The following is a 12,806-nucleotide window of genomic DNA, read 5'->3' on the forward strand; positions in this document are numbered from 1 at the left end:
ACTTGATCCCAACCTTCCACTTTCACCATCAGGCAATTTCCTTTAACACTCACTTTATTGGGAAGCTTGGACCAGTGAGGATGAGCTGGCAACCATCTAAGCCAGCGGTGTCCAACCTTTTGGCTTCTTCAGGTAGAGGAATTGTCTTGAGCCGCACATAAATTACAGGTTGAGCCACCAAACCCGGCCAGAAATATTTGTTTTATCATGATGTTAAAAGATTGTATGGGGCCGCATTACTAGCTGTCCTGGGCTCAGGTTGGACAGGCCTGGTCTAAACCATTCTGCCCCACAGAGAGGGCATCTAACTGGTTGCTACTGACAATAATAACCATTTTCAAATAGTCTACTCATTTGGAGTAGCTCATTATTGTTGGAAGGAAAAAGAAGGTTCAGTAATCGTACATAATCATTGACATAAGATGCCCAGCAGTGGTTATAGGTCACAGGTTCTCCTCAAGGCACTGCCGTGTAGACACACATGTGGCCTGCCAACTCCTTACCCAGGAGCAGCTGCTGGGGTACTCCCACCTCAGGTCTGCCTTTCCCTAGCAACTAGTGATGTGCTGATTAGTCATTCTTTTTTTTTTTTTGCAGAAATGTCTATTAAGAGTCTTTGCCTATCTTACATTGCATTGTTGGTCTTTGTACTGAGTTGTAAGAGTTTCTTGTCCTAAATTCTAGACTCCTATCACATACATGACTGGAAAATAATTTCTCCCATCTTGTGAGTTGTCTTTTTATTGTCTTAGTCATATCCTTTGACACACACAAGTTTTTTAATTTGATGAAACCCAACTGATCAAACAATTGATTAATCAAAGGCCATACAGATTTAGCCCTATGCTTTCTTATGGGAGCTTTATGGTTTTAGCACCTACATTTAGGTCTTTGACACATTTTGAGTTATTTGCTATATGTGGTAGGAGGTAGGGTCCAACTACATTCTTTTGCATGTAATTGGTTGTCTCAGCATCATCTGTGAAAAGACTTTATTTTCCTACTGAATGGTCATGGCATCCTTGTTGAAAATCAGCTGACCAGCCAGGCTCAGCGGCTCAGCCTGTAATCCCGCACTTTGGGAGGCTGAGGTGAGTGAATTGCCTGAGCCCGCGGATTCAAGACCTACCTGGGCAACTTGGCGAGACCTCATCTCTACAATAAATCAAAAAAAAATTAGCCAGGTGTGGTAGTTCGCGCCTGTAGTTCCAGCTACTTGGAAGGCTGAGGCAGAAGGATCGCCAGAGCCCAGCAGGTCGAGGTTGCGGTGGCCGGGAGCAGCCACTGCACTTCAGTCTGGGCGACTGAGTGAGACTCCAACTCAAAAAAAAAAGAAAATAAGCTGACCACAGGGCAACTCCCTCGGGTCCCTTCCCATTGTGGGAGTTTTTCTGTCCTCTCAATAAATCCTGCTTTAAAAAAAAAAATCAGCTGACCATAAATGTAAGAGTTTATGTCTGGACTCTCAGTTCTATTCCATTGATCAATATATTGATCCTATGTCAGTCTCAATTACTGTAACTTTGCACTAAATTTTGAAGTCAAGGTGTGAGTCCTCCAATTTCTTTCTTCATTTATTTATTTATTTATTTGAGTCAGAGTCTCACTGTCGCCTAGGCTGGAGGGCAGTGGCACGCTCATGGCCACTGCAACCTCAACCTGCTGGGTTCAGGTGATCCTTCCATCTCAGTCTTCCAAGTAGCTGGAACTACAGGTACACGCTACCACACCTGGCTTATTTTTTTATTTACTGTAGAGACAAGGTCTCACCAAGTTGTTCAGGCTGTTCTCGAACCCCTGAGCTCAGGGAATCCTCTTGCCTCAGCCTCCCAAAGTGCTGGGATTACAGGCTTACGTCACTGCATTTGGCCTCAATTTCTCCATTTCTTTTTTCTTTCTTCAGTTCTTTGGGCTATTCTGGGTCCCTTGTATTTCTGTACCTATTTTAGGATCAGCTTATCAATGTCCGCAAAAAGCCAGCTGAGACTTTAAAGAGCCTGCACTGAAAGTGCAGATTTCTTTGGGGAGCAATGCCATCTTGACAATAGCAAGCTGTCTTTCGAATTACTTAGGTCTTTTTTTTTTTAAGCCTTCAAATGAAGCAGTGGGAGTGGAAAAGGAATAAACGAATCTGGTTATGATCAATTGGTTGCAAACATCACTGCACTAGGACCAGCCTATTTGGGTATAAATTCCTTTCAGTAATGTTTAACAGTTGTCAGTGTACAAGTCTTGTGCTTAAGTTTATTTCTAATTTATTATTTTTGATGCTTCTAAGTGTAACTGTTTTTCTAAAGTGATCTTTCATTGTCAATGCACGGAAATACAATTTCTGCACAGATTTTGTATCCTGCATCCTTTCTGAACTCATTTATTAGCTCTGATAACTTTTGAGTAGATTCCTTAGGATTTTCTACATACAAGATCATCTCTTCTCTACACAGAAACAGTTCTACTTCTTCCATTCTAATCTGGATGCTTCTTATTTATTTTATTTTTTTGCTTAACTTTCTTGGCTAGAATCTCCAGTACAATGTTGAATAAAAATGGCAAGAAAGGATCTTGTATCTGATCTTTGGAGAAAACTTTTCGTCTTTAACCACCATGTATATAATGTTAGCTGTGGGCTTTTTAAAATGCCCTTTCCAGGTTAAGAAAGCTCTATTCTATCTCTAGTTGTTAGTGTTATCATAAGGAAAGAGTGTTGGATTTTGTCAATTGCTTTTTCTACATCTGTTGAGATAACCACTCATGCCTTTCTCTTTTTTTTTTTTAAGAGAGAGGATCTCACTCTGTTACCCGGGCTGGAGTGCAGTAGTAGCACAGTCATAGCTTCTTGCAGCCTCAAACTCCTGGGCTCAAGCAATCCTCCCACCTCAGCCTCCTGAGTAGCTGGGACTACAAGTTCGAGCCACCACGCCTGGCTAATCTTTTTTTCTTTTGTTGAGGCAGGGTCTGGCTATGTTGCCCAGGCTGGTCTCAAACTCCTGGCCTCAAGCAATTCTCCTGTCTCAGCCTCTCAAAGTGCTAGGATTCCAGGTGTGAGCCACTGCACCCAGTTCCTTTATTACTGATTTTTAGGCAAGGCAGGGTGACTCACATCTACAATCACAGCACTTTGGAGGTCAAGGTAGGAGGATCACTTGAGGCTGAATTCAAAACCAGCCCGGGCAACACAACAAAACCCCATTTCCACAAAAATAATAATAATTATAAATATTACTGATTTTCAGATGTTAAAGCAACCAACCACATATTTTGGAGATAAATCTTACTTTGTTATGTTGTGTAATCCTTTTTCTATGTTTTGAATTCAGTTTGCTAATATTTTTGCATTTATATTCATTAGATACTGATCTACGTTTCTTTTGTTATCTTTAGCTTTAATATCAGGATAATATATGGAATAAGTTGGGATGTGTTCCATCTTCCTCTATTTTCTGGAAGAATTTATGAAGAAATGGTATTATTTCTTCTTTAAATGTTTGGTACAATTCACCAGTGAAGTCATCCATGGGTGGAATTTTCTATGTGGGAGATTTTAAGTTAGTGATTCGACTTTACCTGGTACAGACCAATTCAGATTTTCTTGTAAGCCAATTTTTGTCATTAACATCTTTCCAGAAACTTGTCCATTTTATCTGTATCATAATTTACTGGCATAAAAATAGTTCATGGTATCTCCTTACAATACTCTCAATTTCTGTCAGATCAGTAGCGATGCCCCTTCTTTCACTGCTAACTTTGGTCATTTGTGTCTTTTTTGATGAGTCTTGTTGATATTCTTAAATAACCAATTCTTTTTTTTGAGTTGGAGTCTCACTCTGTCGCCCTGGAGTCTCACTCTGTCGCCCAGACTGGAGTGCTGTGGCAGCTCCCGGCCACCGCAGGCGCGACCTGCTGGGCTCCGGCGATCCTTCCGCCTCAGCCTTCCGAGTAGCCAAAATTACAGGCATGCGCTACCACGTCCAGCTGATTTTTTGATTTATTGTAGAGATGAGGTCTCGCTGCCCAGGTGGGTCTCGAACCCGCGGGCTCAGGCAATCCACTCACCTCAGCCTCCCAAAGGCGCGGGATTACAGGCTGAGCCACCAAGCCCGGCTATTAACCAATTCTTTTTCCTCTGGTTTCCTCTATTGTTTTTATATATCCTCCTTCACTGATTTCTATTCTCATCCTTATTACTTGTTTCCTCCTGTTTCCTATGGGTTTCATTTGCTTTTCCTAGTTTCTAAAGGTCAAAGCTTAGGTTGTTAATTTGAGAGCATTCTTTTATTCAAATATAGGCTTTTACTGTTATAAATTTCCCTTTATGCATTCCTTTTGCTGTATTCTATACATTTTGGTAGATTATTCATTTTCATTCATCTCATGATATTTTCTAATCTCCCTTGTGGTTTCTCTTTTGACCCATTGATTATTCAGCAGTATGTTGTTTAATTCCCAAATACTATATAGGTTTTCCAAATTACCTTCTATTATTGATCCTAATTCATTTGTGGCTGGAGAACATATTTGGAATGATTTCAACCCTTATAAACATACTCCAACTTGTTTCACGGCCTGAACCCTCTGCTCTATCCTAGGGACTGCTCCATGACGCCTTATGAATGTGCATCCTGCTACTCCTGGGTGGTGGTGTGCACATCAGGCTAATCAGTGGGTTTGCAGCATTCATCTTCTGTATCAGCACAATACCTTGCCAGCAGCTCCTGCAGGCTCACGACACTCTGTACATGAAGATGCCACACAGCTTCAAGCAACAATGAGCTCTGAAGAAAATACCAGCATTAGGGTCTTTTATGCATGCATTTTCCTACAAAACATTCAGCCTAGGTTTCTAACCACTTTGTTCTATTAAAAGTTAGAGTAGGACGGGCTCAGTGGCTCAGCCTGTAATCCCAACACTTTGGGAGGCCAAGGCGAGTGAATTGTCTGAGCCTGCAGGTTTGAGACCCACCCGGGCAACTTGGCAAGACCTCGTCTCTACAATAAATCAAAAATTAGCCGGGCGTGGTAGCACACGCCTGTAGTTCCAGTTACTTGGAAGGCTGAGGCGGAAGGATCGCCAGAGCCCAGCAGATCAAGGGAGCATGCCACTGCACTCCAGTCTGGGTGAGAGTGAGATTCCAACTCAAAAAAAAAAAAGAGTAACAAGCAGAGACTAAAATATGCATTCCACAATTTTTAAACTCATCAGTCTCAGACACTCACCCACTGCTACCCTATACTTACTTCTCCTCCTTCCCCCTCCTCCTGCTTTAGCAGACACTCACCTTCTCCTGACCAGGGCTCTAATATAACCCACTTCCAATCACTTGTCTGTCCTGCAGTCAATACAATATTCTAAACACACACTGGACATGTCAATCTCTTCTTTGGAAGAGTTTGCCGGCTCCTCACAGCTTCTCAAACAAAGGTCAAGCTTTAATGTAACTCTTAGGCCCTTTGTGGCCTGGTCTATGTCTTTCTCACCAGACCTCTCCCACCTGAGGACTCTCCCTGCTTTTGCATGGATACACACGCCAAATACCCCAGACCCCTGTCACAGTCATGATGACCTGAATTCTCAGATCCTGCAATGCTGTCCCTGTCCCTTCTTACCCCACTAACACACACTCTTCCCTCACACTCCATGCACGAAGTGCTCCATAACTCTCTCATCTGATGTGCATGTCTGTCATCTTCTTTTCAAATCTGTCAACACCTGTATCATTGCAATTCATGGGCACTTAGTTGTGCCTTCCCCCAACTATATGGTAATGAGTTCAGGGACCATAATGCCTGATAACCAAATGAACTCCATAATGTACGTCAGATAAAAGAATGAGAAAAAAACATAAACCAATTATCACTTTGGTTTTCTCTTTGCTTCTTTTTTTTTTTTTTTGAGTCAGAGTCTCACTCTGTCACCCAGGTTGGAGTGTAGTGGCACCCTCATGGCCACTGCAGCCTCAACCTGCTGAGCTCAGGCGATCCTTCTCCCTCAGCCTTCCAAGTAGCTGGAACTAAACTACAGGTGTGTGCCACCATGCCTGGTGAATTTTTTTGATTTACTGTAGAGATGAGATATCATCAAGTTGCCCGGGCTGGCCTCAAACCCTTGGGCTCAAGCAATACTCTCACCTCAGCTTCCCACAGTGCTGGGATTATAGGCGTGAGCCATCATGCCCAGCCTTGCTTTTTCATTTTTTTTGAGTTGGAGTCTCACTCCGTCACCCAAGCTGGAGTGCAGTGGCATGCTCACAACCACCCCAGCATCAACTCACTGGGCTCAGGCGATCCTTCCACCTCAGCCTTCCAAGCAGTTGGAACTACAGGCGTGCAGCTACCACGCCCGGCTAATTTTTTGACTCATTGTAGAGATGAGGTCTCGCCAAGTTGTCCAGGCTGTTCTTAAACCCATGGGCTCAGGCAATCCCCTCAACTCGAACTCCTAAGGTGCTGGGATTATAGGCTTGAGCCACCTCGCTTGGCCTCTTTCCTTTTTCTAAAAACTTGCTAATCTCATTTAGTACCTGTGGTACTTATGAGCTCTTTCAATTCTTCAAAAGTCTGTAAGTCTTTGAGTTCAAAATGCTTCAAAAAGAGCAGGCAAGAGTAATTTTTAAATTATATTTTTAGGCCAGGCACAGTGGTTCTTCATGCCTGTAATCCCAGTGCTTTGGGAGACTGAGGTAGGAGGATCACTTGAAGCCAACAAGGGCAACATAGTTCCAGACCGACATGGGCAACATAACGAGACCCTATCTTTACCAAAAAATAAATAAATTATATTTTATAGTTTACTATACTGCCCTGGAAAGTTATTCATAATATGCCCAAGAAGGCAGACCATCATGTTTTTGTGTATATGTTATTCTAACAGATATTCCTACTCATGAGAGAGTACTGACAGCAATGGTAACTGAAGGTTCTTTCTTCCTGTCCACAGAGCGCTTGCTGAGCCCTTTCTTCACTATCTGTAATTGACGAGAAGTTTGATGGAATTCTTAAGAAAACCTAGGGATTCTGTTGGCTCTATCCAGATCAAGAGAACATTGCTGGAAATCCCTGATAGTCAGAGTTACCACCCCAGATGTACCTGCACTTTCCACAGTTCTTGACAGAAGGAAGCGCGGGAGAACATGCTGTGTGCCAACAAATACTGAGCTTTCACTAGCAAGGAAGACAGTTTCTTCTGAAAAGAGATTGGATGGCTTTAAAAACAGGCAAATTACCTGAAACAATACTTTAAAAGTTCCTATTTTCCTAACCAGTTTAAAAGTGATAGCGAGCATGTGTCCTCATCCATGCTGTGTCTTACCCTCTGCTCTGCCGTCAGCAGCACAGTGAGACCAGCCTCCGCTGAAGCCATGCAGATCTGCCCCATGCTGCAGGCAACCGTCTGGGCTGAAAGGATGCCCACTGGAACCCCCAGCCTTGAGGCCTGATCCTGCAAGGCAGAGCCTTGAAGACAAAACAGAACCACAGGGGACAAAATTTAACATAGAAGACTTGTAGTTTTAAATGACTTATTTTAGCCAGGCTTGGTGGCTCAGCCTGTAATCCCAGCACTTTGGGAGGCCAAGGCGAGTGGATTGCCTGAGCCCGTGGGTATGAGACCAGCCCAGGCAACATGGCAAGACCTCAACTCTACAATAAATCAAAAATTAGCCAGGCGTGGTAGCACGCACCTGTAGTTCTGGCTACTTGGAAGGCTAAGGCAGAAGGATCACCTGAGCCCAACAGGTCGACACTGGGGTGGCCTGAGTGTGCCACTGCACTCCAGTTTGGGCAACAGAGTAAGACTCCAACTCAAAAAAAAAAGCCTTATTTTAAGTTGTAGCATCACAGAAAACTGCCTTTTATAGGGGAGAATAGATGTAAAGGGAAAAACATGAGATTAAAATTAAGACAATTCCGGCCAGGCTCGGTGGCTCAACCTGTAATCCCACGCTTTGGGAGATCAAGGTGAGTGGATTGCCTGAGCCCACGGGTTCGAGACCTGCCTAGGCAACTTGGCGAGACCTCATCTCTACAATAAATCAAAATTTAGCCAGGCATGGTGGCGCGCGCCTGTAGTTCTTGCTACTTGGAAGGCTGAGGCGGAAGGATCGCTGGAGCTCAGCAGGTTGAGGCTGCGGTGGCCGAGAGTGGCCATTGCACTCCAGTCTGGGTGATGGAGTGAGACTCCAACTCAAAAAAAAAACAACAAAAAAAATTAAGACAATTCCATGACCAAAGCAGTTCACAATATAATTAGTGGCAACATCTGCACCCAGAGTTTTGCATACATATTTGTTATAATTTACACGACACAAAATGAGAAAGACGGCAAGATAAATTCTGCCCAAGAACTTTATCATCTTTTTCCAAAGGAGCATAATAAATTGAGAACTCCAGCAGGCTCTTTCAATTAACTTGTTTTTCTAATTACTTCAGAGACAAGCCTGCTCCCACTGACTTTACATTGCTGCTTGAGTCAAAATTAGGTAGGGATTCCCAATGCTCTGCCACGTACCTGGGGGCAGCAGCGGTCACAGGTGTGCTCAGGACCCAGGATACCCGGTGAAACCTGGACCGGGGGCTCAGAGTAGCCACCAGTAACCAGCCTCTGCACCACCAGCCTCTGGTTTGCCCTCAATAAAGTGAGAAGTGCTGGGTGTCTGAAAATAGGTAATGCCTACAAGTAAATCGTTGTCTAATATATTTGGCTTCTAAAACTAATTCTTTTTAAAAACTGGAAAGTGAGCCAGGTGAGGTGGCTCATGCCTGTAACCCCAGCACTATGAGGAGGTGGAGGTGAGAGGATTGCCTGAATCCAAGGGTTTGAGACCAGCCTGGGCAACATGGCGAGACCTCGTCTCCACAATGAATCAAAAAATTAGCCAGGTATAGTGGCGCACATCTATGGCTCCAGCTACTTGGAAGCTAAGGCAGAAGGATCATCTGAGCCCAGCACATTGAGGCTGTGGTGGCCATGAGTGTGTCACTGCACTCCAGGTGTGAGACAGAGTGAGACTCCTACTCAAAAAATAAAATAAAAATTAAAAATAAAAACTGGAAAGTGTAGTACATGCCTGTTATTGTCAAGGCTCTGAAAACTCGTATCAATATATAGATGAAAACACAATGGTTATAGAGACTTCAAATTACAGTATTAGAAATCATCAGTTGCAGTGGTCAAGATGAAATTCATGGTAGAAAGGTAGGAAAATGCCAATTTCTAGCCACTTAAGTTTGTTTTTTACTTACACCTTACAAATACCGAAGGAGCCAAAAAATGTATACACATTTTAAGAGATGTTATCTATGTATTATTTTGCAAAGTTGAATTGAATTACAGTAGCAATGTGTAGTATGACATTTGCTCAAAAGATGGCATTAATCAAATGAATGCTAGTGTCACCATGTGATAGGCAGGGCAATCAAAGAAAATGGCAGAAACACAGTTGTCATTTGGGGAGCGCAAGACCATTTTGAAGTGGTATTTGAAATCTGAGAATGTTGTGGAAGTACCACAGCAATGAAGGCATGAGTATGCAACAGAGCCTCCAACATGCCTAACAACTATATGCGTCTGTGATCAGTTTGAGATGTGTGGTACTGTGTGTAATGTGCACAAGGGAAGATCCAGAAGGCTTCACACAGCACTAAGTCCTACTTCTTCTGCTATGGTATTGAAACAGTTTATACACTCATCACAGAAGTCTACCAAACAATTTACACATGAGACAGGAGTTAGTAGAACAAGCATATGATACATTCTTAAAACAGCAAAATGGAAAGTTTTCATTCCAAGATTATTATATGCATTGAACAAAGACAACCCTGATCAAAGGGTGCAGTATTGTGAGTGGTTCTAAAACATGGTACAAGGAATGAGGAGTTTGAGGGGAAAATGGTTTGGGCTGGTGAAGCACAGTTTAAATTGAACAGAATGATGTAGCTGAGTTTCCCCCACATTCTGCTGACTTAACACTCCTTGACTTCTGCCTATGAGAGACCTGAAAGGATGTGGTGTACCAAAGAAAACCAGCTACATTGGCAGTACTTTCAGGAAGAATCTGAAATGGAATGCACAGTGATATAAGTGGATACTTTGGCTAACATTGCTTAAGCAGTAGCTCGCTATCATCAGAAGTGTCTGGATGCTGATGGGAACCACTTTGAAAACCTCTTGTAATTGCAGAAGTCAGAGATGACTTGTATTCATCTTTTGCTATTGGTATATATTGAGTATTACAATTTTAAAAGTTTTTTTCCTTTCTTAAAATTGTATACATTTTTTTGGCACCCTCTGTATATATAAACCAACTTAAATATCTATTATTTCTGTGGTCAAAGGTAAAGAGCTTCTTATACCTTGATCCCAAAGTCTATACAAGAAAGTATATTGGCCAGGCTCAGTGGCACATGCCTGTAATCCTAGCACTTTGGGAGGCCAAGGCGGATTGCTTGATGCCAGGAGTTCAAGACCAGCCTGGGCAACATAACAAGACCCTGTCTCTACAAAAAATTTAAAAATTAGCGGGGTGTGGTGGCACATTCCTGTGGTCCCAACTACTTGGGAGACTGAGGCAAGAGGATGGCTTGAGGCCAGGAGTTCCAAGGCTACACCAGACTATGATCCCACCACTATACTTCAGCCCCAGCAACACAGCAAAACCGTGTCTCTAAAAAAAGAAAAAAAAACTTGGTTCCCTGGAATGATGATGTATAATTCATGAAATTCAAATACAATATGGCAGTGAAAATCTGTATCATTAATCAATAACATTTAGTTATCAGTTGTCAAGGTAGGTCTATGTCAAGGCAGGTCTATTATTTAAGGTTATTTTAACGTAAACTTACAGCAAATTAATGAATTAGTTACTATTAGTCTCTGAAACAACAGTCATTATATAATAAAAAGGTAAAAGATAAGAAAATAGCTAAGTCCCCCAGAGCTTTTCCTATCTCGCACTCTCAATTGAGGGGATGGGAGAATTGAGAGACACGTTCCAGGTCTCCTGTCTCCCTGGGTCTTGTCAGCACAGCACACATTTAATCACTTCCATGAATGAGGGCACATCCCTGCTGTCACTGTCTCCCAGTTTCCCAAGAGACACTTTGGTTCCTACTGTTCTGAGTCCCATGTTGAGTCAAACACTGTTTTTTTTTTGGGGGGGGGTTGAGTTAGAGTCTCACTCTATCACCCAGGCTGGAGTGTACTGGCATGCTCATGGCCACTGCAGAGATGTCCTGCTGGGCCCAGGTGATCCTTCTGCCTCAATCTTCCAAGTAGCTGGAATCACAGGCTTATACCACCACGCCCAGCTAATTTTTTTATTTATTGTGGAGACAAGATCTTGCTGTGCTGCTCAGGCTGGTCTCAAACCCTTGAGCTCAAGCAATCCTCTTGCCTTGGCCTCCCAAAGTTCTAGGATTACAGGCTTGAGCCACCGAGCCTGGCCCAAACACTGTTTTTAAACACTGCAGCATAACAAACCCCAAGCAAGTCACAAGAGCACGATTTATAACGTGACTACACATACAAATGCAAAACCATCATCTGGGGGGATTTAAATGTCTACTTATTAAAGTGAATCACGGTCATTTTATATAAAACTTCCTCTAACTAAAAATTGAGAAAACAAAGTTATAACTTACCTATAAATGAACTAGAATGAGTAGTGTGGGCCTCAGGACTGTCACAATCTATCAATCTGTCGAGACACAACTTTTTACATGGTGGACCTTCTACCTAGAAACCAAAACACAAAGAACTATATTTTAAAAATTCAAGCTGTGCACATAAACAAAATTCAGATGCATACAGTACAATGCTTGGCTACTGGGCTATTTCTAAATATTTTTAAGGTGAAACTTACAAAAGCCTTTTAATGATTTATTATTACATTCATTTTTCAATTTATGGTTGCTTCTACCAGACACTAGGCTGTCCAGGTGTTTGTTTATAAAGGCTATGCCTTAACTGAGTTAAAAACACCCAAAGTAATTCCAGCACTTTGGGAGGCCAAGGCAAGAGGATTGCCTGAGTCCGTAGGTTCTAGATCAGCCTGGGCAACATGGTGAGACCTTGTCTCTACAATAAATCAAAAAATTAGCCAGGTATGGAAGCTATTTCCGGCTACTTGGAAGGCTGAGGCAGAAGGATCACCTGAGCCCAGTAGGTAGACACTGGGGTGGCTGTGAGCATGCCACTGCACTCCAGCTTGGGTGAGGGAGTGAGACTCCAACTCAAAAACAAAAAAACGAAACAAAAAAAACTACTCAAACATAAATCTGCCTACAATGGCAAAGGCAAACTAATTTCCTCTTACCTCAAGCAAAAGGTCATTCAAGTTTTGGCGGCTTCTCAGGAGATGCACAGCTGATTCCCTTAATTTTTGTTCCCTTTCAGGATTATATTTTTGCCTCTTGACCCTTCCATCTAAGGGGGAAAATCAGTTTCAAAAAATTATAGTACTATTTAAGTAAGACATCGTGATGTCTTATCCTCCTAACCTGATGCACTGAATCTGTGGGATTCAATTTAGTCATGAGAAACCATCAGACACACCCAATTAAGGGACATTCTATCAAATAAGAAACCATCACTCCTCTAAAGCAGCGGTCCCCAGTCCTTTTGGCATTAGGGACCAGCTTTGTGGAAGACAGTTTTTTCTGGGGGGAAAGGAGAGGGATGGCTTCAAGCACATCATTTATTGTGCTTCATTTCTATTACTATTACATTGTAATATATAATGAAATACATAGCATCGCCGGGCTCGGTGGCTCAGCCTGTAATCCCACGCCTTGGGAGGCTGAGGTGAGTGGAT

General features: G+C 42.6%; 1 protein-coding gene across 1 annotated transcript in view; it reads right to left on the reverse strand.

The window, feature by feature from the left end:
• Positions 1 to 12,806, reverse strand: part of FANCA (Fanconi anemia complementation group A) — a 71,184-nt gene that overhangs the window by 57,008 nt on the left and 1,370 nt on the right. Inside the window, exons 2-6 of the mRNA XM_008050038.1 lie at positions 12,309 to 12,418; positions 11,635 to 11,728; positions 7,307 to 7,449; positions 7,085 to 7,180; positions 4,699 to 4,772 (exon numbers count right to left, since the gene is read on the reverse strand). Coding sequence (XP_008048229.1) covers positions 4,699 to 4,772; positions 7,085 to 7,180; positions 7,307 to 7,449; positions 11,635 to 11,728; positions 12,309 to 12,418 — 517 coding nt within the window. The remainder of the gene's footprint in view (positions 1 to 4,698; positions 4,773 to 7,084; positions 7,181 to 7,306; positions 7,450 to 11,634; positions 11,729 to 12,308; positions 12,419 to 12,806) is intronic.

The sequence above is a fragment of the Carlito syrichta genome, unplaced genomic scaffold (assembly GCF_000164805.1).
Source record: "Carlito syrichta isolate Samal-C Ts95f unplaced genomic scaffold, Tarsius_syrichta-2.0.1 Scaffold142937, whole genome shotgun sequence".
Lineage (NCBI taxonomy): Eukaryota > Metazoa > Chordata > Mammalia > Primates > Tarsiidae > Carlito > Carlito syrichta.